This window comes from Chlamydotis macqueenii, chromosome 4 (genome assembly GCF_036417535.1).
Source record: "Chlamydotis macqueenii isolate bChlMac1 chromosome 4, bChlMac1.mat, whole genome shotgun sequence".
Taxonomy (NCBI): Eukaryota; Metazoa; Chordata; class Aves; order Otidiformes; family Otididae; genus Chlamydotis; species Chlamydotis macqueenii.
In genome coordinates this window covers 45,882,263-45,908,568 of record NC_141559.1, presented here as the reverse complement: position 1 = coordinate 45,908,568, position 26,306 = coordinate 45,882,263, and the positions used below count along the sequence as shown (strand labels likewise).

Sequence of the window (26,306 nt, the reverse complement as noted above, 5' to 3'; positions counted from 1 at the left end):
TGACAAAACCATACATGTTAAGGAGGCGGCACATGAGGATGCTGCACGCGAATCTCATAAGCACACATGGAGATTGTTTCTGAACATGCTTTACCGGGTGTGCACACAGCTCTGTCGGTGTGCAGCTGTCCCAGCTCTGGGTCTCTGCCTGCAGCCACTGCCCAGCCCCGTCCCCATTCTGCAGCTCATCTGCGACGCTCCAGCACCGGTAATGTCATTGACGGACTGCGACGTCCACACAAGGAGGCTGGCTTTAACACACATCCAGACATACAATAAATAGAATCATAGACTGGTCTGGGTTGTAAGGAACCTTTACAGATCATCCCCTGCAAGAAGCAGGCACATCTCCAACTAGATCAGCTTGCCAAGAGCCCCATCCAACCTGGCCTTGTATTTTAATCTGCTCTGGGCCTTGGCGGGGAGGCATTTAGGCTTTTCCTCCTCACAAAAACACCCCTCAAGAAGCCACCAGCGTACTCCGACCCCTATAGATGCGACAGCAGGCAGCACCACGCCGAGACGCACCCTCCCTCCTCCGGGGCGGGCCCGGCCCTCCAACGCGGCCTACAACCGCCAGCGGCTGGATCGGGCCGCGTGCGCATGCGCCGCCGCGGCCGGCCGTGGGTGCCGGGCGGGGTGGTGATGGCGGCGGGACGCGGCGGGGGCTCGCGGTCGCTGATGGTCGCTCTTTTCTTGCCCTTCGCGTTGCAGCTGGCGGGTGTCGCCGCCTCACCCGGTGCCCTGCCTGTAGTCGTCAACACCTGGGCGTTTAGGAAGGCCGCAGAGACAGGTGCCCCGGCGGGGGAACGGGCCGGGCCGGTCGCTTGATCGCTGGGTGCTCCTCCTGCCGCTGGGGGGGCGGCGGGGGGCTCTGGACGTAGGTGTTGGCTAAAAAAAAGAAAAAACAAGTCACTGCAGGCCTGACCGCGCTTGTGCGTAGCGAGAAGAAGCAGGCAGTGACCCTGCTTCCGTTAAACGGCTGTGGCTCCTGCTCGTGCCCGCTGCGCGCCCCTCCCGCCTCAGAGCGAGCCCCGGCACCGCGGGGGAGCTGCGGGCAGCGCCCGTCTGCGCGCTGCGGGGGGCCCTGCGCCGGGCCGGGGGAGCTCGGCCCCGCTCTGGGCGTCCGGGTACCGCGGTGTGGGAAGGGGCCAGGTCCCGCAGTTTGCATTTGCATTTGCATTGATGGAGCTCTGAGCCTTGGTGCTGCCTGAGAGCCTGCAAGCAAATGGTTTAACTTTAAAGGCTGGGAAAAAAAAATGCATTTAAAAAAAAAGGGGAGGGAGAGGATTATGAGCTGTGGAAAACGCAGATTAAAAGCCTTCTTTCACTAATACTGATTTACACTGTTGCAGCTGTTCACAATGGTGATGTGCTTTCAATGGTGCCCTTTTAAGATTTGTTCTTGTCCCCAAACATTTAGATAGTTCTGAATATTGTATTTCTGAAGCTCTGTGTTGTCTTGTGGTGTGCTACTGACAGTCAGAGCAACCTTTCCTATAGGCAACCTAAATTAGTTGCAGATACTGATTTTTGAAAGACTCGCAGGCTATTTTACTATAGTTGGGTTGTAAATGACCCCTTGTTAGAGAAGCCATGCTAGTGAAATGGATTACCTATAAAGCCTTGTGTAGGTCAGAAGTGAAACAGAATCATGAAAACTGCAAGGCCCTTGCTTTGCAGCTCTTGAAAGCTTAAGGCTCGCAGCAATAAAGGTGATAGAATTGGAGTAGTACTCCTCACACAAGCGTATGTGGAGTTGGATGCTAGGTAGTAAGTCTTGCTTTCATGCAGTTGCATGCAGCATTTGTGAAGATGAGGCTTCTTGAGATGGTTGAGATAGTACAGCAGATTATTTCTGCCAAAAAGACCTGGCCTGTATGTTTCTGCTGCCTGCCCTGTGCTGGGTCTGGCAGATGGTGGAGTGCCGGAGCCGGCACAAGAAGGAGGAAGCAGGATTGCCACTATCAATAGCAGCAAGCTAATGCATCTTAGAAAATCTTGCTTGAGGTCTAGCCTTGCAAAACGTCACATGTGCAAAGCCTTCAGGCCTAGTTTATTCAGGTCATGTAATTTGGCACGTCTGTAATGTCTTACGAAACTGCACCATGAGCTGAATCCTAAAGAACACAAGATTAAGGGTTGAGCAGGAAAAGGCGGAGACTGTAATTTCTTTTATCTTGTTTCCAGTTTCTTTTTATTCTTATGTAGTTACTGATGTAGGTTTAGATCTTTTGCATCACTGTATGTTTTAGATCTTCTTATTCTGCAGCTGAACACTTGATATTCTCCTAAGGCTTTTATTAAACAGTGATAAAGTAATGGGTGGCTCTGGGCAGAGGTTATTTAATATATAGAAGTTGTGGTGATTGTTCATAAATAATACCTTCCTAGTCAGGAAAAAAAGCTTTGTATCTCAGACAGAAACGCTAATCAGTATTTAGAAAAGTAATGCTTTACAATTTTTTGAGTATATTTCTATTTTGATTTTATTTCACTTGTAAGTTATAGTTTGCTCTTTTGCCCACTTATGTAATGCACCTTCATTGTGTCCATCTTTTAAAACATTTTTTAAAGCAGTACTGGAGACTGTTTTCACTGGTGACAATTAAATATTTGTGTTGATTACAGCTTGGAGAGTATTGCAATTGGGAGGTTCTGAGCTGGATGCGGTTGAGAGAGGCTGTGGTCAGTGTGAGATTGACCTTTGTGATGGCAGTGTGGGATATGGAGGAAGCCCAGATGAAAGTGGAGAAACAACACTGGACGCAATGATTATGGATGGGTAAGAAAAACTACATGGAGAAAATAATTATTCCTGTCATTTTTAGCACACTTTAGTGTAAGGGTTGTTACAGAGATCTTGTTGGTTTAGAGTTGACTGTGGGACAAGTTATGTGAACTTGTGGAACTAGAAAAAATACTTATCTAATTGATAGAAGAGTAGCTAAGCGTGGTTGTTACTGAATCTTTACATGCAGTGCAGTAATCTAGCTCCAGGTATAGCAGTTGCAAAGCAGATGGTTTGTAGTATTGTAAGCTTTCCCTTTATGTTCGTTCCATAAATATTTAATTTCTGGAGCAATTGTCTTCTATACTTTATTTACTATTTAAAGCTGTCCTGATTAAAAAGTAATAGCAAGTGTTTGGTTCATCTTATGAGTTTATGTAACAAAATAGTTGCTCTACTGAAAATATTACTGTGGATGGAGTTATTGTTACTTGAGCAACATCCCCGTGCCTGTGAAAGGAAACAATAGATGTATGAAGCTTTTCCCAACTAGTGTGATGCTATCGCTCTATGGCATAGGACTATTAAAGCAATATGTTAAAGGAGCAAGCTTTCTAATTTAGATGAGAACAGATTTTGTCTAATAAAAAATACACAATTATTTTTAGATTTTTAATAAGCTTTAAATACTTATTGTTTCCAGCAACACAATGGAAGTTGGGGCAGTTGCGGATCTCAGACATGTAAAAAATGCAATTGGTGTAGCGCGAAAGGTCATCGAACACACTAAGCATACATTATTAGTGGGAGAGTCAGGTAATTATTCCTTTAACTGTTTCCAAATCATACCCTCCTCTTAAAACACTCACTGTTAAAATGGCCATGTATTAATCTTGGTAATATAGGTGAAAGGATTCCCTGGAAATCAGATGAATGTAGTTACATAATTCAGAAGTGTTCACTCTCTGTGAATTAGGTTTTATTCTGTTACTTGCACATGAAAATAAAAATACCATTTTATGGTCTGTCCACCAATTTAACTGCAAATACTAACTTGTAATCCCAAGGGTTTGCTAATATCAGTGATATCAAAGATGACTTCATACAAGACACTATAGAAGCTGTTAAAAGTAAATATTTCACTTAAAACCATGGAGTAACTTTTTCTAAGGAATGACAGAATTAATAGACAGTACAGTTACATGTTACTATTTCAGTATATATTGAGCATGATTACTGTATTTCATGGTTTAAAATATTAATGAGAACTTTAATGAAAAAATTATATTAGAGGCTGTACTTCTAGGCACAACAAAAGAGCAATAGCAAGCTGGAGGAATAGTTGAGCTTTTGAAATATGAGCTGCTGCTATTGGACTACTACTAGTTTCAAGAGAGAGGTACATTCCAAGGAGGTATATGAGTAGTGAGTGGAAGGTTATTTGGCTCATAGTTAAGGACTTTTAAAATGTATCTGCCTTCTCAGAAAGAAATGTGGAAATTGACATCTGAGCATTAAGGGTGAGTCAAGTACTTTGAAATGATAAGAAAATAAAAGATTCTTGAAGGAATTAATGTGTATTAATGATGGAGAAATAAGTGCAACAGCAGTTTTTTGATGGAGTAAAATAGGGCAAAAGGGGGAGGTGAGGACAGTGTTTGACAGAAGGTCTGGCAAGAGAAAGAGAGAGATTTGCAGATTCTATTTAATTGGAGCAGTTGGCCATGACTAGGTTACAAGTAGCTTTGGTAAAAGAGATTTCACAGGTGATGCTGAAAAATAAATTTGTCAGGTGTTAAATAGAGGAGGAAGAAATGTTCTCCTCCTCCTTTCCCCATCATTGGTATTTATCAAAATATTTGAAACTTTTGATTGGTAGAATGAGCAGAAAAGATACGGAAGATGAAGATAAAGAAGAATTAAAATGCCAGTATGAAATATATTTTCCAGCCTAAGAAGATACCTCTCTGCGTAATGGAGTCGTGTGGCCAAGACTGTTATGCTGAGTCCTTGCTGTCACTGAGAACTTCCTCAGAATAAAGTGTCTTTCAGTAGTGGTAAAAGAAGGACAGGAAACCTGAAGATATATCTGAGTAAAAGTTGTAGATGATGATAAATGTTAGTGAATGAATCAAAGAAGTGGAGAAATTGGGAAAAAACAATATTTCTTGTGAAGGAATCTATTTTCTGTGGAAAGAGGAACTTGGATAAAGGAAAATGTAGTTGTCTGTACCAGGCGAGGCTTGATAAAGTAGAGCTATAGCTTTAGAAGAATACTTTTGAACCTTCACATCATCATCTGAGAGAAAAAAAAAATTAATTTTAAAAATAAAAATATTTACATTTTCACCAGAAAAGCTAGCTAGAGTAGTAAAACCTTTTCGTCATATAAATGTGTATAATCTCTTCAGCCTTTTTTTGTGCAAGATGCAGAATTGCTGAGGTTATTCCTTATTTTTTTCCCCAGTAACTAAACTGCACTTTTATTTTAATATGTTCAGTGATACAATCCAGGAAAGTCTGCCTGTCCCCTAAAATTTCATTTCTATGAGTGGTTGACACAAGAGAGGAAGAGGCAAGCTGCGGCACGCGTTAATTTTGCTTAGTTCATAATTTTAAAATGTGTGAGCAGTACATTCTTCCTGTCAGTAAAGTTTTAATGAATGTAACATTAAATTTTCATTTTCAGTGTTAAAAACACTGATGGAATGTGTTAGAATGCCATGACCGCTGAATAATCTTCATGGGTCTGTTTACTTTGACTCAAAAGATTTAAGTATTTTAAAACCTTTGGTACATAGAGGACTTAAAGAAGAGGATGTATTACGGAATCACAGAATGGTTGACGTTGGCAGGTACTTGACATCTTCTGATTCAACCCCCCTGCTAAAGTAGGGCCACCTAGAACCAGTAGACCAGGACCACATCCAGATGACTTTTGAGTATCTCTACGGAAGGAGGCTATGCAATCTCTGGACACCTCTGTCACCCTCAGAGTGTAGAAGTGTTTCCTGCTGTTCAGAGGGAACCTCCTGCGTTTCAGTTTGTGCCCATTGCTTTGTATCCTGTCACTAGGCACCACCAAAAAGGACCTGACTTGATCTTCTTTACACCCTCTCTTCAGATATTTTTATACACTCATGAGATCCCTCCTGAGCCTTTTCTTCTCCAGGCTGAACAGTCCCAGGTCTCTCAGCCTTTCCTTGTAGGAGAGATGCTCCAGTCCCTGTATCATCTTTGTGGCCCTTCACTGCACTGTCTCCAGTATGTCCATGTGTGTCTTGTACAGGGGAGCCCAGAACTGGAGACAGTACTGCAGGTGTGGCCTCCCCAGTGCTGAGTGGAGGGGAAGATTCACTTTTGTTGACCTGCTGGCAACACTTCTCCTGATGCTGGAGCCCAGCCTGTGCTGTTACCTGCCTCTGCTGCAAGGGCACGTTGCTGGCTGACATTCATCATGCGGCCTCTCGGAACCAGGCCTTCTCGTGCCAAGCTGCTTTACTGCAGAGTGGCCTCAGTGTGTACTGGTGCATGGGGTTTTTTCTTCCCCAGTGCGGGACTTTGCATTTCTCTTTGTTGAACTGCATTATGTTCCTATCAGCCCATTTCTCCAGCCTGTTGAGATCCCCCTGGATGCTAGCAGACCCCTTGGTGCTTCAGCCACTCCTCTTAGTTTTTTATCATCTGCAAAATTTGCTGAGGGTATGTACATGCAGCCCCATCATCCAGCAAAGCTAGTAAATAAAAAATAAAAATGTCTGATGGTGTGAGTCAGGAGGTTCTAGGTCTGGAAATGAAAAGCAGAGTTGGAGGCTGTGAACACTGAAATAATTATCCAGTGAATAAAATCATTCAGATTTAAAATCTGAAGCCATATTGTTGCATCATTGTCACCCAGTAAATGAGAATTTAATAAATTGCATTATTTTGCACACCAAAAAAAAAAAACAACCATGCAAAAAGAGGCTTTGAGAATAATTCACATTGGAGAATTTAAGAAATTATTGTATCATTTTGCATGAGGAAGCTGATCCTGTGAGTGATATGTGAACAGGTATTAGCTAATCGCAAGCTATGATGATAGCTAGAGCCATACTCAGTGAAGATCACCGTGACACACACAGTTCTTTTCTTCAAGATAGATTTCATCACCACCACACTATCTTAAAGAAAAAAAACTCAAACCTGATGTTATCTTTTACTCTTGCTGTTGTAGATTTAAGCCAAAATTCAACCAGAGCTTGTGTGTTTTTACAGTTAAGGTTTATAATGACAGTGGTGTACCTAAAAATGAGTTGGTGTCGCTTTTGCTGAACAGATACAGATAACAACACTGGTCAGTTCTTGTGGTGTTAAAAGAGCTGCTTTCTCCATATGTGGCCTTATTTCTTTAGGAAGGGTCATAGAAAACTGGCAATAAAGGCCATGTGTACCGATGTAGAACTGAGTCTGGTGAGGGACATTCAGTGCAGAATGATTACAAGTGGGGAAAAAAAAAATAATTTTGGTTACCATCTGCTGAGAAATATTCAAGTTTGTTTCCAATAGGTAGGAAAGTTTAATAATCAATGTGCCTGACCTTTTCCCTTTTTGTCCTAGCAATACTTAGACCAATAATCCAAGTAAAAAGTTCAGAGAGTAAAAAAGACCAATTCTGATTCCTGGAATAGAAACAAGACTTCAAAAGTCATGAAAGAATGACTGACAAACATGCACAAGCACAATTTTACCTTAAAAAAAGAAAAAAACCTACCTGTTTGTTCTAGAAATGGAAAAATAAATATCTGCTTTACTGAAGTAGTCAGTGTTCTTTTGCTCTGAGCATAAAGAGACTTTAGTTGTGTAACTTTTTAAGAAAAACATAGAAAAACTGTCCAGAAATAATTGAAGGCTTTTCTGAATTGCTGGAGTGGAGAAGCTTGTTCAGCTGTGTATTATAGTGACATTATTATCGAGGATTGGTAATACAAATTGTTCAAGGATCTGAATCTAGCAACAGTATCTGTTACTGGGTAATATCAAAGTTATCTACAACTAAAAGATGAAAGTACAGTTGATCTTTTTTCTTTTCCTTTTCCCTAGCTATAAAAGCCATTCTTAGAAGTGCAGCATTCTTTCATTGCTTGTGTTGGTATTTCTTTTGCTCCCTTTGCACATACTATAATAATTTTCAAAACACGGAGGCAGTCACTTTCAAAGCTGTGAGGAAGAAGCGTAATATGATGTAAACTGGTGGATTGATTTCTGCAAGTATCAGTGTTTTAGTGGCAAATGTTATGCTGCTATGTTACTTACATTTAATAAAATACTAGCTTTTTAAGGAAAATGTACTATTATTTGTATCATTTATTTAAATATTTCTGTGACACACACACAGTGCAGACCTCTCTTGGTCCACGTTATTTGTGTCCCGTTGATTAACAGAGTTGAATTTGTTTCTCTTTCAATGGTAAAACTTACATATGTTAACATAGTTACAGTGAGTTGAGAAAATTTGGTATTGCCAGTGAAAGGAGAGTTTTTTAGTGCAGTTGTAGATCACTGTAATGGCCAGTACTGCTCCCTGAAGACATTATTTCTCATCTCCATAGAGAATGTAGAATTTCTTGATTTCTAGATAACATTTCATTATCATGAAATATATAAAAATGTGAATAAATTAATGTTTTTGGTTTTGTTGTTGCTTTTCAAGCCTCCCTGTTTGCTGTAAGAATGGGGTTTCCATATGAAGATTTAACTACCCAAAAATCTCTTTTGATGTATTCAAAGTGGCTTAATCAGAACTGTCAGCCAAACTACTGGAAGGTACAGTAGAGTGGTGGTGAAGTGGGGGTTTAGAAACTCAGTAATGCAGCATTGACTCTTCCTTTCAGCTTATATTGAAGTTGTGCTTTACATGTGAAGAAGAAAAAAGTTTTGCTTATTAAAGAGACCAAACTTGGAATTACCAGGCATTTGGTAGACTCAGGAAGAATATGTGTCTAACTCTTGTTTCTTAGATCCTGCTGGTTTTGACCTTGCTGCACTAGTATTTTGATGTGGGAATTAGTTTATTTTTTTAGCTTTAAATTTGACACGACTTCTCAAACTAAACACAGCAGTGCGTGTATTTTTTTGATGCATGTATAAATTTCTGAAATAAAATCTTACAGTACTATTTAAGGTCCTTAAATAGTTAAAGAGGCTTTATGTAAACTAGTGGATATAGCAGATTAGTGCAACTGTCAGTTAAACTTGCTTGTTGTGGTGAGGTTGGTTTGTTGGTTTTAGTTTTGTCTTTTTGTTTTGGGATTGATGTTGCAGATTTCTATAGGTTTGTACACTATGTTCATTGCTTCTTGGATATGAAATGCTGCATTACTGAACCATTTTAATTCAATATATATTCTCTGTTTCAGTTGGGAAAATCTCTTGACTATGATACTGTCTTGACAATAGTATCTTAACATCAGTAAAACAAGCTCAGTTTGTTTGGTTGGGTTTTTTAGCTTGAAAATTTTCTTCATTTTGCTGAAGAATAAGCTTTTTTTTTTTTTTTTTTTTTTTTTTTTTTTTTAACCAGTCAGTCAAGCAAAAGAGAATGTTTAATTTGAACAGCATAACTTTCTAGTAGGAAAAAACATTTTACCATATAATACCAGAAGTCAGTCTTTATTCTTTACATGAAACAACTTGTGGGATTTCAGTACAACTGTAGAATTTAAGTATTGGACATCTAATATCTGTGTAGTAGATTATAGGAATTGATTGTAGTATTCTTAAGTTTATCTATAATGAAGCATAATATACCATTCATACAAATCACACAATAATTACAGAATGTGGTACCAGACTCTTCAGAATCCTGTGGACCATACAAACGGCCTGAAAAAATAATTTACAAAGAAGAACAGACCATCACACAAAGAAGTGTTCATAATCATGATACTATTGGTAACAACTTTTGGTAACTCTGATGCTGATTTTTTTTTTTCCCTCTTGTTCTCCTACAGATTAAATCATACTGAGTTTAAAGAAAACTATTTCATATAAGCATAACTTCCTATTAAAGGTGTTTTCAAGATTCTGTTACTTATGTGTTAGGATGAAATACCTAAAAGTATGATTTGTTTTGTTTTGTTTTTAATTCCAGTGCACTGACTGCACAGCCACTTGCTTCACTTTTTGCCCTTAGCTATTTGTTCAGTGCCCTGCTGCTTTTCCCTCATACCTTGGCATAATTGCTTGAGCAGCTATGGATACTTAGAAAACTGATGAAGATTAAAAATAGCTTTTATCTTGATTATGGTTAACTTAGGTCAAGTCTCCTTTGCAGCTGTCAGACCAACTTAAAAGGCTTTGCAGTGGTGGAAGAATTTAGTAAACAGTTAGTGCTGTTGCCAACCAAAAGCAATGTTAGTCAAACAGTCCTTGAACTTATAAACTAAAGCTTGCTTTCGTTTTTCTTCTATGCTGGCTATTGACTAAATCAATACATTTCTACAGAAACTACTATACTTAAAACAAGTTAGCAGTAGTAGTCCCAAAAACTTCTAAGAGTTTACTGATTGAAGACTGTTAATTGCTAGGCCTATAAGCTGATTAATGAGCAGATCAGACAAAGGACTGGAGCAGTTACAGATTTAGGTCTTTCAAAATTTTATACTTTGTAGTCTTGAACGTTTTGGCTTAGTCTGGACTTTTTTTCAGTTTAGGAATTCAGAACTTTTTGCCTGACAGTATTTGCAATACCAAGAATTAACAAGTTGTTTCAAGTGTGAATCTTTCTTCTTTGCCTCCAGTCCACCCTACTAATAACCAATTAATGTTCTACAGAAGTCAGGCAACCTACCGAATTCTTAAGTTAGTAGGTAGATTTCTTTACTGGCATGTACAGTCTTCAGTATGTGCTAGAAAACTCAGAATTCATGGAGTGTCAGGATGAGAGGGGAATCTGCTAAATGCAGTTCAGGAATTGATGTATCGTTAAGTAGTCCTTAGCTGTTTTGTAGTAAATGATGGTGCTTAGATTTGTACTTCGAGTTCTCCCACACCATTGTTTTGTATATCAGGAGGCAGTGGCTGCTTGTGCAGCAGTAATGTACAGCTCTGAACAGTGTGGCACTCAGTGTTTTAGACTCCTTTTTGAGCTCTGTAAAGCATCCAAAAAATTTCCAAATGTATTGTAAAAACAACTTGTTTTCTTGAAGAGTACAACTTTTCTGTATTTCAGGATATCAGTAATTTGGATAGTCTGGGTATTGTGGTTCTGTTTGATAACCATAGTGCCAATTTAATAAATTTATTAGGAGTGTTTTTGAATATGTTTCATCTCTGCTGAAAATTTTAGGTATGGTTGTAATCGGTGAGAGCGGAACCGTTGCTTCTGGGACATCTACTAATGGTGCAGTCCACAAAATTCCAGGGTTGGTATCTCTGGTTTTACAAAAAAGCTTTTTTTCCCCACCTCATTTCCTCTGTTAAGCTTATCTAAAGGTTGTAAGTTTTAGACTGCAGTGATCACAAAATGGCCTTGCTTATTTCTGAACACTGACATAAATTCTGATACTGAGAAACTGATTCAGTTGCAAGATGAGTTGCATTTGTTTGAGGGAATGTTTGTTTTTCAGCTTGCTTAATTCACCATACAGAGACACAAACAAGTGGCACAGTTGTGAGGCAACTTGTAAGGCAAGACACTAGAGACAAATAAGTGCTCTTAGTCATATGGTTTATTTTTAGCTAGTCTTGCAGGGCAGCAGGGAGTTACTTTGATCCTTATGGGTCCCTTCCAACTCAAAATATTCTATGATTCTATGATTTTTGAGAGATGCACAGTCTCCAAAGAAATGTACATAGAATCAAGGCCCCTGGCCTGTATTTTGTCTTTAAGAATTTTTTTTTTCCTACCCAGTTAGGAATCTTGTCTGTCAACCAAGTCTGACAACTTTTGTATTTAGCAACAAGCTATTGAACATACTAATGTCCCCTGCTGCTTACTGTTGCCCACTGGCTAAACCTTACTGCCCTAACTATAGTCAATATAATAACAGGCAGTTGTGCATTGGAGATGGATTAAGCCTCAGATCAATCAGGTTATCACAGATCACTTTTATCGGTAGTTTTAAGAGTAGACTTCTGACTGCAGTGGAGTGACCTCTTTACCTGTTCTGTTCTCCTGTGGGTTTAACGCTAACCCAGCTGGAGGCAGTAAGGTTGACAAGGTTAAAAGTGTGCCCAAGTCACAAGAACTTGCCAATATCAGATCAAGAGCTATTGTATTAATGCAATCCCACTGGAATTAGTAAAGTACACTTTTTAATAATTTCCAGTTTTTGTGTTTTTTTCCGTTGTTCGTTACAGCCGTGTAGGAGATTCTCCGATAGCTGGAGCAGGATCCTATGCAGATAGTACAGCCGGAGGAGCTGCAGCTACTGGGGATGGTGACATCATGATGCGCTTCTTACCCAGGTTTGTCCATAGGGCATTACCGTAGGGGTTTCTCCATTTTGCTGGCTTTCTTTAGCAAAATATGAACTCAGCAAATGAAGTAATTTATGAAAAAGACAGTCTGAGTTACTGGCTGCTGAAGCGGAAGTAAAGGAAGGAGTGGAAGGGGAAAGAACAGTAGCAGAATCAAGTCATCCTTATGATCTGTCTTAAAAGAACTGACTTCTTAAATATCTTGATGACAGATCCCTTAACACTACCAAGCTGTGAACAAACAGGCAGCAGGTAATGAGTATTTTTCCCAGCCTGAATGCTTTTTAACAGAACTGATTAGCTTTCTCCTCCAAAGTGTTTTGTTGTGTGGGAAATAAGTATTAAAAATTGTAGAAAGAATGAGAGGTGAGTCTGATTACTCAGGAGAGTGGGGAGGTGTCATTGTAACAGTCCTATGTAATTGCATCTAATTTGAAACTGGAAGAGGTGTGTTACTGCTGTCGTCGAGGTTACATAACGTGTAAAAAATGGCTGTTTGCATCATTGAGTCTTGACAGTCATTCTTTTGGATCGATCTCAACAGGAATGACTTATGGAAGTCTGTGCTGAACATAATGAGCACTGATGCTTGAAGGAATATATAGCACTGGCCTTCATATTACTCGGGTGCTTTTTCTGAAACTTTAGCAGTTTTAAATGCCTACTAGCTGCTGCATATTTACAAATGTCCTCAGTGAATTTCAACCTGTTCCAAGTCAGTCTTGAAGTAAAAGGCAATTGACAACTTCATGATTTATCCTGAGGTATCAGATACCAACAGTAGTAGTGAATTGAGCCGCACTATAAGGTTAATCAATAAAAGCTTACGTTACAGTTTAGCAGCCTGAAGGATTTGGCTGTATTGGTTACAGTATTTTGTGTTGGCCCCAACGGGTTTCAGAAAACAACTCTGTCTAGATAGTTAATTGCAAGTTTGTTGCAGATACAAATCTTTCCTAATTCCATGTTATTTAGATATTACCACATGAAAACAAAGAATACAGTTGACCTGCCAGAAGTGAAGGAAGTGTCGAATAAAGAGCAAAATTGCTAATATTTCTGTCTTCTTTGAGATAGTAACATCTTACTGAGTTTTTGATTAGTGAAGAGATTCCTGTGAAATACAGCTTTGTATTCAGATAGTTATCTTTAGATAACTTGGACCTATCTGATTGTTAGAATAAATCAAAGATAATAGAGTCTCAAAATGCAAGGAAAGTTCTCTTCTGCAGTACTTTAATAATATCTATAGTTAATGCTACCTGAAGATGAGTCTAAGTGTAACAAGACTTGGTCTCGGTATATGTGTCTTTCATCAAAATAATCTACTGTCGTTTCCTTGTGAGTTATATTTTGCGTTATCTTTTAATCTTCAGGTTCTAAAAGAAAACTACAATAAGAGTAATTTTTTTTGCATTTTTTGCATTTTTTTTTGGAAATGCAACTGATTCATCTCAAGCAATGCCTGTATAGTCATTTTTCTAACGGTACTGTAGATAGAAAGGAAGTTCATTTTGATTCCTCTTTCATTTAGAGTAAGAATTTTTTTTAATTGGCTTGCAAAAAATTTTGAAGTGGCTCAAAGTCTTGATCAAAACATTGTACCTTCATATTCATGTAATAAAGAAAATTGTCGCTTCTGAGATTTTCAGAAACTTAAGTTTTTCCTGAAAGATTTTTTTAATGCTTACCGAAATCAGTTTATCAGTAATGTAATATCAGTGGTTGGTTTTCTTCAAAAAGTTATCTTGACATTGGCCTTTTTGAAAACTACTAGTCAATGTTAATATCAAACTTCAGCATGCAATGAAAAAATAAAAGCCACTAACTCTTTAACTGCTTCTTTGCAGTTCTTTAACTGATCTGTTGCTTAACCTCTTCTACTGCAAATGATCAGAGAGTTATCCCAGGCTTGGTCCTGCCTTAGAATGATAGATGACATCTTGCAGTCCGCTTTACTCTTGTTTCTAATTACTCTTCATGTAATTAGAACTTGAGTAATAATTACCAATATGAAGTCTGGCTAAAGATTATTTATAATGTGTTTCCATTATTCAAAGAAATCAAGTTCTCACAATGGTATTTTTGAATATATAACCTGAATATGGCTAACTATCTGGGTGTGGGGTTTGTTGGTGTGGTTTTTTTTAGTTATCAAGCTGTGGAGTATATGAGGATGGGAACAGACCCAACAGTAGCCTGTCAGAAAGTTATTTCCAGAATCCAGAAGTATGCTCCAAATTTCTTTGGTGCTGTTATATGTGCCAATACAACTGGAAGTTATGGTATGTATTTTGCTGAACAGACAAAGCTTGTTGACCCATACTGGGTCACAGAAGTACAAAACCAAAGGTGGATTTTAAAGCAGAAGTCTTTATTCTTTGAACACTGCAGCAATACTGGCTATTCATAATATCAAAAGCTGGTTAGCGGGCCAACTATGTCCTAGTGTGGGCTTGAGGTATTTTAATTTTTCCTCTGCATTTTGATGTCTTAGACTTTTACCAAATTTATGCAAGTCTTAGTAAAAATCAAAAATATTTACAACCTTCATGTGTATTCCTGGACTGCGTATGATTAATTTGAAGGTTTTAAAAAAGAATGCTTATGCCTTCCCTAGATATGGCATAAGGCAGGGAGAATGTGAATGTTAAGCATAGCTTCAAAGCAATCCAAGATCAGTCATTGTGCGAGGCATCTCATTAGTGAACTCTTAGATCAGTAGGAAATACAGTTTGCTAATCAAATGGCTTATTTAGTTAGACTGCTTATTGCTGTTCTTTGATCTCTTATTTCCCATAGTTCTGTGTTTAAGAGATTAGTATTGGAGGAACTCATTAAGTTAATCAGAATTGAGAGAGAGAGATATTTTCCTAACTTATGTTACTGTTTTGAATTGTTGTTTTAGAAGGGCATTAACTGCACTACAGCAGTCAGTATTTTTACTTAAAAATTAAATACTTTCAGGATGTCTTGGGTTAAACAGATTGTAGAAGAATAATTACGCCAATTACACCATTGTAATAGAATTAGTAACTGGGTCTTTAGATGATAAAGTACAATGACAAAGACACTAATCCTAAATGTAGCAAATTATACTGGTTTTTTGTTGTTGGTTTTTTTTTTTTGTTTCCCTAGGTGCTGCATGTAATAAAATTCCAGGATTCACTCAGTTTCACTTCATGGTTTCTAGCCCTTCACTAAGTCAGCCGACTGAGCAAGTAGTAGATTGCATTTAATATTTTTTTGTCCTATTAACATCTAAACTTATATGAGAAAAATGCTAAGGTTCCCCAGGTGTTGTTTATTTTCATTGTTGCCTAATGATGTGAACAAGTACAAAGGTATGTTGATAGTGCAGCTACTGCTTCACTTTTTTTAATATCTTCTACTTTATTATGGCTTTGTGTAGTGCAACTAAGCTTAATCTGTAGTTTCCTTATGTAATTATCTTGATAACTTATTTCTAAGTTATTGTGAACTGGTACTATAATCTAGAGCAAGGTTTAAAAAAATGACTCTGTAGTTTGAGGGAAGTGAATGCAGTTGGAAAATTATAGTTAGTCCTGATAACTTTCTCACTTAGTACAGGCAATTCATCTCCGTTTAAAAATCTACATTTCTAAGTGAAATGGCTGAAATTGCTGTGCTTCACTACTGAGGTCCCTTAAGTCATTAATTTAGTAGGCATTACCTTACATCCCAACTCAGTCTTTAAAATCTTGCAAACCTGACAATCAAACTGTGGTTCTAAATACCACAAGAAGTTATCTGTTGTATATTTACTTCCAAGTAATGCCAAACTTCACCTGCTTTTTGGAGAAAGTAGAGCTTTGGTCACTGGAAAAAAAAACTTTCAAAGAGAGCTCAGAAAGTGGACAGGTGGTCATATGCCTGCAAAGAGACCAAGTGTCTAATGGTTCTTGCAGTCCGTCTGTTTTCCTAAGAACGAAGTAGCCAAAAGTGATGAATAGTAAACATTGAACTGGACCCTGGCTTTGCCACTTAAAAACATATTTGGCAGAAATCTAGAATAATGGGCAGGAGGCAGGAAGGGCTCTGCCTGTCCACCTGAGACTTATTTTGAGAATATTTAGTTGGCTTTCTAAGAGTTAGTCCAGGTTTTCTTTTCTCTTGAAAATAGAACTGCATGCAAATGCTGACAAGCAAGGAAAGGGGATTGAAGAGTAGTGGAGAAGATTTCAAAGCTTTAATTATGTCCAGATAAGTTCCTTATCTCTTTTCTAACTTGTTTCACAATAGCTGACAATGTGTTTGAATAGAGAGGACATCCAAACATCCTGGTAGTACAAGCCTTCAAGGAGTATTGTGTTGACTCTAACTGGATGTGAAGACAGGTGGAAATCTTCCTGTCACCTTTTTTTGTAGTGGAAGTTATGAATCTTAATCACAGTGATATCCTTGTCACTAATGTGCTATGCGCTTGCCCTTTCCTATAGCACATCTACCCGTGCAAAGGAGCAGTTGCATACCCAAAGCATGACAGTTACCTACAGCGGACCAAGATGGGTTTGTCACTTTCACTTTCTGTGTCTAGAGATACCATGATTCATTTGTAATAGGACTTCAGCATCTTGAGGAATGTTCCATAGGTATTTGAAGATCTGTTTGATCACTTCCTTAACTTGGTGGCTCACTGATCATTTGATTTGAATCTTTGCAAATTTGAGCCAGGAAATGTTAAAATGAGGGAGCAAGTAAAATGGACATGTCTTGTCATAAACACTTTGTTATTCTTTGTCTACTTGAATAAAATCTTTGATTAATAAAAGCACACCTTAATGTATCATTTATAAGTAAGATTGTTTAGATGTTTGTGTACTGTGCCTTATTGATTGTTGCCTTATGTTCTGAGTTGGTATCTTTCAAAGTTGGAAAAAACATTGACTAGGATAGCCATCTTTAATGGCTTGCTGTTGAACGTCATCAACAAAGTAATTTATTTGGTGATTCACCTCTGTCACTGGATCTTTAGAGCATCTTGTAGCACAGAGTTCACTGTAGGCAACCTGACCTAGTCAGGGATGTCCCTGCTCCTTGCAGGGGGGTTGGACTAGATGACCTTTGAAGGTCCCTTCCAACCCTAACCATTCTATGATTCTATGATTCTATAACAACAAAAGCTTTAGTCAAAGAAGCTCTTACTGAATATATCTGCAGTGGCTTAAGATAAGTTTTCTACCTGTCCTACCTACAACACTTCTGCCATGGCTGCTGTATCTTCAGATAACTCAGGCAGTCCAGTACAAATAGATTAATAGAATCCCAATGATTGTTACTTTAGAGATAGCATTGTGGATTGTGAACACAGAAGGTTCAGTACTGGCAGCTGAGTGGTAATGTCTCAAACTGCTGCAGCTGAATCCACCTGGAATTTTTTTTTGAGAGAGGCTGGGAACATCCATAGTTTGCTTTGTACTGTGCTACTCTGTTGCAGTAGCTACTCTGTGTTAGCTAGTGCACAGCTCTAGAGGTTATGACTGCCAATGCTGAAATTCCATGACTACTTTGTAACAGGGTACCTGAAGTCACGGAGTTTTAATTCTAACTTACTTCATAGCCAGCTCATCTATACATGAACTTGTCTACATGAGACATACGTAGTAATACCTGTGGTTTAACAATGTAGGTTGTTTTGTCATGCAAAATTAGGTATCATAAATGAAAGAGTAATTTTGTGTAAACTAATTTAATATATTGGTAATTTGATAGTTTATGAAATTATAATACTTATACATGTGCTGTTCTGATGTTATGGACAGAATTCTGAATTTAAAAACCAGTTTGCTTAATATATTTTATTAAAAATATTTATATAAAGGTTGTTAGTAGTCATGCTGTTCTCTATGCTTACAGACACGAGTTTTTTTAAGAAAGCTTTTTACAAGTGCAAACCCTTGCCAAAAGTAAGCAAAAACTCTATGACAGTTCCTGAATCTTGACTGCCTTAAGCTCAAATCTTATTTTAGGAGTGTCCCAAAACTTTGGAAAAAAAAATAGTTTTACCTCTTATCAGTTAAAAAAGAAACTAATATACAAAAAAAACACAACCCAGTTGCTTGAATTCTTCATGTGCCAGAGAGGAGAGTTAGAGGCAGCTGGCAGCCCCATAAAGAAATTATAGAATAAATTACAATGACTATAATATATTTATCATTATGGCAAAAATTAGGTGTGAATGAACATAAAGGACATTTGTAGGTCATTCCTGTTGACCTTACTATATGCTTCCAATGCAAAAGCTTTTTACTATTTGCAACATCTAGCAAACAATATTTTCCGTGGATACGAATGGTATTCTCTAACTTAGCTTTCAATAAAGCAAGATAAACCTTCTAAATCCACTTGTTTTTAAATACAGAGGGAGTTTTAGTTGGGTGTACTTTCTTTTGTTTTTGGAGTTGATGCAGAAGTGCTCTTTTAGCACTTAACAGCTGGTATGAATGCTTCTTGACTTGCTTGTCATGGGCAGGCTTGCTCCCTGCTGCCAGTTGGTAGCTGGGCCTGTGGTACTGCCTCAGGAGGAGTAGAAGCTGAGAGCTGCAGATCTTGTTTGCTGCCCAGTGTCATCCTTGTTCCTAGGAAACAATCCCAACCTCAGTTCCAAGTTTTTCATCAGTAATTTCTTCAATCAAGCAGCCTAAGCAATCTGTAAATATAGATTGAACATAATCACCTAAGCTGTCATTAAAAGATCCATCTCAATCAGCAGAGCCTGGTAGCTGATTGTCACCTGAAACCTTGCAATTAACACAATGACTAGTATTTTTGACAAAATAGCTGTGTGGCTTGATTAATGGTGCTATCTCAGGAATGGCCTTTTCCAGTATTTATTACCATCAAAGCTCTCAGTCCTGCATACCATGTAATTTTAAAGAGAAATTATAACAGATACAACTAAATGGTGATAGATAGAGAGATAAAAAAGATAGGCTTTATCTGGCATCTGCAGATTTAAGTAACAAAGTTCAAGTGCTTGATTTTTTTTAATGTGCTTCATATATTGATATAACAATAAATGAAAAATAAAGTTAATCCATCTTGTGCAATAAATCAGAGGCTTTATACTGAATTTGAAACTTATGTATACTTGGTAACATCCAAACCTAGATTGTTTAGAGCAGTGAGGGGAAAAAAATAGTTGTTTGCATTGCTGTTGATTATTGCTATTGGGCTGAGTTCAGTACTGCAGTACCTAACTTATTACATTCAAACTAGCATCACATAGTGAGCTGGGATTTACTAAATGACGTTTTAGATAACTAAACTGCCCACAAATGCCACATTTTTTTGTCCCATAACTACTTTCCTCCCACTGTTGTAACCCATAACTACATATTTCCTGTTCTAGTTTATCAAGGCAAGTTATAATTAGCAAAATATAAATAGCTGAAACTTCTGTAGTTACTGTAGTATCTTTGTACCTAAATAGTTTTATGGCAAGAATATATAATTCATTTTATGCTTATAGTTCATTCTGCATTGCTATGTAGAAACAAAGTCAGGCTACAGAGTGATACTCTGAACACCTTGCTTTGGTCACCTGGTCTTTGTCAGTATTTGACTCTGTAGGAATCCAAGAAATTTTAGTAGCCAATGTCAGAAATTTATGTTTAATACATTTCCACTGAAAAGGGAAAACCTTTTTGTGGTGTGATTATGTACTTTTTTCTTTTTGTCTTCTAATTCCTTTTCAGTGGTTGCATATCTTTGTCAAAGACAGAAGACTTTTTCAGATAACTTTCTGAAACTTTCTGTCCTTATCGTGAACTTCCATATTTTGTTGCTGCTACTCTTGGCACGTGATACTGGATTAACCTACTCATAGTCATCCTGAGTAATTTATGGAAAAAAAAAAATTAAGATCAGTCACACTTTTTAAATTAGAGAATTCAGTTTTAGTAAAACAACTTTGAGAAGTTGTGCTACTAAAATAGTAAATATTTCTGTTCTGGTTCACTTCAAGTCAGTTCATGTTTTTAAGAAAATCATTTGCTGACAGGCTGCTTTTTTATAGAGGCAGTTATTTTGTATTTGTAAAGCCATGTCCTATTATTTTTTAGACTGATTAAAAATAAGCACATCCTATTTTTTCTAGTGAAGATGAACTAAAGCATAACGAGATATTGCATATGTTTCTAGGTGAAGTAGTATTACAATTCTATGTCATGACTGAACTTTGGAAAGGAGCTTAGAAGTGGCAAATACAGTGCAAATAACATGAGCTACTGGAGAAAGCAAAGGATAAACTATATTTTCTGTGTATATGATAACGTAAAAAAAAATGCTCAAGTGCATTGTTTTTCTAATTTCTTCTTTGCACAGATGGATTTAAGCTTGTGCATTCTGGTATTGAGTGCATTTTTTACTTTTACACTGTTCATCTACAAAGCCTAGTATTTACTTAAGGGTTATTTTTCAGTTACAATTAAAGCAAATTACACTGTTACTTTCCAGAGCACTTTGTGTGGAAATACTGTCCTTAAGAAGTACAACCCACCATCTTTGCTTTCAGAGTGGAACTTCCGCTGAATGTTTTTTTCCACTTCCATAAACTCTAGAGTATTGCTATAGTAATGAGTTTAAATTTTATATCGTGAACTTGTTCTTCAAATGCATTTTAAACTTAAAATTCAAATTTAAATTTAAGCTTCCATTTATATTCTCCAAGTTCAGTGTTTTTCTAAAGACACTTCAAAACTTACTTTCATTTGTATGTTTAAGATCATCCTAAAGTTCTAGAACACATTATTTAACAAGTTCTTGAATTTTAATCTGACTTTTTATTTCTTGATTAAAACCTTAATTTTTTGCTAGTATAGAATGATTTATAACCTGAGAAATGTAGTCTGAATTATTTTTATGACAGATGATTATACATTGTTTTTTCTCTAGTTGTTTGTAATTGACATCGCCTTAGGTTTGAAATAATATTAGCCTAGGCCAATAGTCTGCTCTTCAACAGAGTCAACTAGCTGAAGCAGAAGTGCCTTGCAAATGCTACCTAACTGGGTTGGGGGTACCAGAGCCGGTTATCCCTGTGTGGTGCTATATTGTGTTCTCTAGATCGAGCTGCAAAAAAATTTACCATTTTTCCCTGTTTCAAGTGTTTTCTCTCCTCTCCCCCCTTTTTCTATACTACACTGCCCTAGCCTCTAACAAATTATAAGGGGTTTTTGCATGTCAGGTCATTACTATTCAGAGCAGCCCTGAGGAGAAGAATTTGGGGGTGTTGGTTGATGAGAAGCTGAACATGAGGAAGCAATGTGTGCTCGCAGCCCAGGCCAACCGCATCCTGGGCTGCATCAAAAGCACTGTGGCCAGCAGGTCCAGGGAGGTGATTCTCCCTCTCTATTCCGCTCTTGTGAGACTCCACCTGGAGTACCGCGTCCAGTTCTGGAGCCCCCAGCATAAGAAGGGTGTGGACCTGTTGGAGCGAGTCCAGAGGAGGGCCACAAAGATGATAAAAGGGCTGGAGCACCTCTCCTGTGAGGACAGGCTGAGAGAGTTCAGGTTGTTCTGCCTGGAGAGGACAAGGCTCTGGGGAGACCTTATAGTGGTCTTCCAGTACCTAAATGAGGCCTGCAAGAAAACCGTGGAGAAACTTTTGACAAGGGCAGGTAGTGACATGACAAGGAGTAATAGCTTTAAACTGGAAGAGGGTAGGTTTAGATTAGATGTAAGGAAGAAATTCTTTACTGTGAGGGTGGTGAGGCACTGGAAGAGGTTGCCTGGAAAAGTTGTGGATGCCCCATCCCTGGAAGCGTTCAAGGCCAGGTTTGATTGGGCTTTGAGTGACCTGGTCTAGTGAAAGGTGTCTCATCCCATTGCAGAGGGGTTGGAACTAAATGGTCTTTAAGGTCCCTTGCAATCCAGACCTTTCTATGATATGATTCTCTGATTATGTCAAGTATTTCCTGGGCCAGAATGAAAGAAGTTATGTTTGAAGGAGTAGCTACAAAGAATTTCTAGATTAAGTGCATCTGCAGGAAGACCAGTGGACATTAATCAGTTTATTAAAGGAGCATAATAAATTCTACACCTGATGTAGGCTAGATGACTATTGTAATCCTTTCTAGATTTAAAGATATGTGAATAGATCCCTCTTAAGAATATGATTCTCTCAAATGTGCAATATATAGAAATGTTTTTCATCTATAGGAGACCATAAAATTCTAGCCCATCTGTCTTTCTGGATCCTATGATCAAAATGTGAGGGCAATTCCTATTCAAGTTGCTGCCTACTGCAGGATGTATATGCAGATTTCTTCAAAAATCTGAATTTGCTCTGCATAAACTACAAACTAGTGAAATACAGATGAGTTCTTATCCAAAGATGTGATGCTCAGGCTGCTGTGGTAAGGCTCAGTTTGAGTACTGTAGTTTTAGAGCTGGCTGGAATCAGCCTGGAGCACAGACCTGTCAGCAAAATCTATGCATAGGCCAGTTTCTAATCTAGTGAAATGTGCAGTTGGATTTTCTGATAATCTGAGATTAAAGCCTGTTTAATCTGAGCACAAAGCATTTGGATTGCACTTAATTAATTTAGTTGATCTGAAATACAGGTGGAGATAATACAGGTTAGACATGCAACATATAGTTACACTAGATGCTGAACTCCTGCTGTCAGTCAGCAAGTGTCAATATAAGTACAGCTGACAGCAAAATTTCCACAGTGCAGAAAGGTACAAGAAAGAGGATGAAAAGAGTTTTAAATCTTCTGGAGATTTTGTTCAGAGAGAAAGAGGGCCTATAGTTGCTGTGAAGTCCGTGAAAGACTTCGCAATACATTTTGATTCCATATGAAAGATACTTAGCCACTAATGATGAACATTCATACAGATATTAAGGAAAGGATGGCTTCTTCCACTTCTTTGAAAGTCCCTTTCCCCCATCAAGCTAAAACTCTTTTTTTTTTTTTATGTTTTCTGTTCCAGAAAACCAAGTGCAATCTAGCACCATTTTGGACAGGAAGATGAATGCAGAAATAGTTGTATATGTATAATTGTAAAGGTCTGTAGTCACAGCTGTGACATAGTGACTTCTCAAAATTTGAGAGCATACTTTCGGTGTAAATTTATTTTGCTTTCAGTGAATTACTAATATAAGACCATTTCTTCAGCTCCCAATCTATTTGCTGAATTTGTATTGCCATCAAATGGTAGTTGTGCATGTACAGATTAAGAAAAACACATCTGTCTGTAGGAAATAGTTGGTTCTGAAGGTACTTTAAATAAAGGTATAAAGGCATGAAAGCAGGTATAAAATCTGTTGATTCTAACCAGAATGTCACAAATTGGAAAATAAATGTTACTTTCAAAGTTAACGATACACTGCCTAAACTTACTTAAACCACAATAGGAACTAAAGTGCTACCATAAAGCAGAAACTGGGTATAGCATTAGCATTTTCTAGGTTTAAAATTTTTACTTCACAACTTGTGTGACCTTGATTTGATCCTCTAAAACCTGTTTTATGTAGCATCTCAGCTCAGTTCAGAGCACTTTATGAGGTTAGCCTTGTGCTATATAAAACCAGAGAAAGTGTTTTCTGCATGAGGTTAAAGACAGGTTTCTGTTATGAGTCATGCTATCACTTTGTAATGTTAATGCTTAAAAAGCTTTCTAAAAGTTGTAAGAGTACTTAGAAGCTAGCTTTACTGGAAGAAGACGCCTTTTTACTACAGAACTGCTGTCACCTCCTTCAACTGAATGCCTTCCGAACGAGCTTATGTGAGCCTTCTGTAGACACTGGCAATACATCCCATTTCTCTTAGCTGTGCATGGGTGCAAGTCAAAGTCACAACTCTGCGCCAGAGCCCTAGGCCTTTAGAAAGGGTTATATTCTTTTAAAAGCTATTTACGTTGGCTTTCATGAGGAATCTAAATAACAGGAAATGTTTGGCATGGGCAGTTCCCTCTTTTAACTTAGGCTTTGTTATTCTTTTTAGCCTTCACAGCTGATTGCATGCAACACAAGCCATTAAAATGTGTAAGCCAGATACAAATCTGAAGTAAGTAAGTGTATTCCATCAATTGCACTGTAATAGATTAATCAATGTGAAAAAAAAAAAACACACACATTTCTAAACTATTAGGATAAAAGCTGAAAAATTAGGACTTGTATCTTAAGCAAACACAAGAGATCCTTTCAAGAACTGCCTACTGTTTTGCACCCTTGGTTGCAGATTCTTTTTAAAAGGTTGGGAGGGGGATCTATTCCAAGACAAGTTTTCTTGCAAGCTTTTTTTAATCAAAACCATTTATAACCAACTATCAATCAGCCACAGCTTGTTAAAGAAGTTACACAGTGCTGTCCTCCCCGAGAGGAAGGGGGGCCAAAAAAAAAAAAAAATAAAAAAAAAAAAAAAAATTCATTGTGATGAGTTCAGGGTATCCTTGCCCTTTGTTATTTCTATTTCTGCCTTTTCTCACCTTGTGATATTATACAATCAGGATGTATCATACACAAATTTAGGTTGATATAAATATACCACCCCTTCAAAACAGATGCCCAAGGGAACACACCCTACAAACTTTTGAATTTTATAGCTTAAATGGGTGGTATTCATAGGGGAGACATAAGATTATAAATTATTTCATTCTAATCTCATTATTTAATATATAGCATAATAGCATTAGCAATGTAAAAGAGCAGTTAAGTTCCCCTTGATATTAGTGTAGGCTACTTTAATGAGGTTTAAGGAAGAGGTACTAGTCTCAAAATTGTTTAATTAGAGTGTTAGGTAGTAATCTAATTTCTAAATGTAAAGTTTTGTTTATAAAATAAACATTCCTCCATAAACATTTAGTTGCTAAACAAAACTTTCATGTTGCACTTAATAGCCATACCTTGCCCTGTAGCTCCTGCTTGTTCCCTGTTTAAACTTAAAATTTATTTTTATACATTTCTGAATTCCTCTCAAGCATTTTACATTTTGTCTGCTAGATGATATCTCTTGCCTGAATTTATTTGAGCTAAATACCCATTTCCTGAAACCATTCTTTGTCCAAAACAGTGATATCATCAATCTGTGATACAACCATTCTGAAACACCTTTAGAGATGCTTAGAATTCTTAACCTGTTTTATTGCAACTTCATGCACAATCAGAGACTTTATAAAATCTCTTATTGTGCAATCTCACTGGTAAACAGTGAAGTACAGCTGTTCAAGGTACTTATCTGCAGCAAGCTCTGGTTACTTCAACTGCCTAGCCTCTGTTAGCCTCTTACATTATGTTTGAGAGGATAAATATAAGTTACTGCATGCTGACTTTTGTACTTAGGCTGAAAGTAGCAGAAATGAGAATACAGAAAGTCACTTTTAAAACATAAAACACAAAACTTTCATTCAAGATGAAACCTACTAATTGTAATAGTAAGATTTTTTTAATATAGGTTATTTTTCACACTTTTAAATTATTCAAACTTTGGAAGAAATTGCTGTTAAATAGGTGAACGAACGATCAGGACAAAATATTTTATTTTAAACACTTTTCCTTAGTTTAGTCTTCAGTTTAAGCAGAACATACTACTTATTTCAATAAAGAATTCAGATTCTGAATCTTCAAAGGGTAAATACACATCGCTGCTCCACTGTCCAGCTTAACTTTTCATGTTGCTTAGGCACTTTTTTTAAAAGATACAACACATTCTAGAAATACAAGAACAGAAAAAGGGAAGTGATTGCTGTAGCTAATAAAAGCAGTTAGTTCTTTAAAACTTGTATGTGTATATGTAAACAGATACTCACCTCTTGTCTGGCTCTTAAGATAAAAAACCCAAACAAACAAACATAACAGCCCAACTGTTATATTTGAAGTGTCAAAGTTTGAAAAAGTCATTTAACTTCCAGCTTCATTGAGATCTTAACGTTTGCTGAAGTGATCAAAAATGGTTGTATTTCTTTTTGATCTTCCATGTTCAGCTGAACTACTGAAGCTTTATGCCTGTGCCAGACATCCAAAAGCATGTACAATTTAAAAATAATTGGACACTTTATCACAGTAATCAGTTATACAAATACAAGTGAGGAACTGGTTAGATAGCAATTTTAAAAATTTAGATGTATAAGCATAAGCTAGCAGTGAC

General features: G+C 37.5%; 1 protein-coding gene across 2 annotated transcripts; it reads left to right on the top strand.

Annotated features, from left to right (window-relative positions):
* The first annotated feature begins 514 nt into the window (after positions 1–514).
* Positions 515–17,014, top strand: AGA (aspartylglucosaminidase). 2 transcript variants are annotated; one of them, XM_086747473.1, is made up of 9 exons: positions 515–793; positions 2,632–2,785; positions 3,435–3,547; positions 8,424–8,536; positions 9,550–9,664; positions 11,061–11,136; positions 12,074–12,181; positions 14,345–14,478; positions 16,654–17,014. In XM_086747473.1, exons 1-9 carry the CDS (start codon positions 604–606, stop codon positions 16,695–16,697), a joined length of 1,047 nt encoding a protein of 348 aa, XP_086603599.1. In that variant the 5' UTR covers positions 515–603; the 3' UTR covers positions 16,698–17,014. The 2 variants fall into 2 exon arrangements, with proteins under 2 accessions (XP_086603599.1, XP_086603597.1); XM_086747471.1 differs by having other exon boundaries at positions 518–793; positions 15,332–17,014.
* Positions 17,015–26,306: the final 9,292 nt, after the last annotated feature.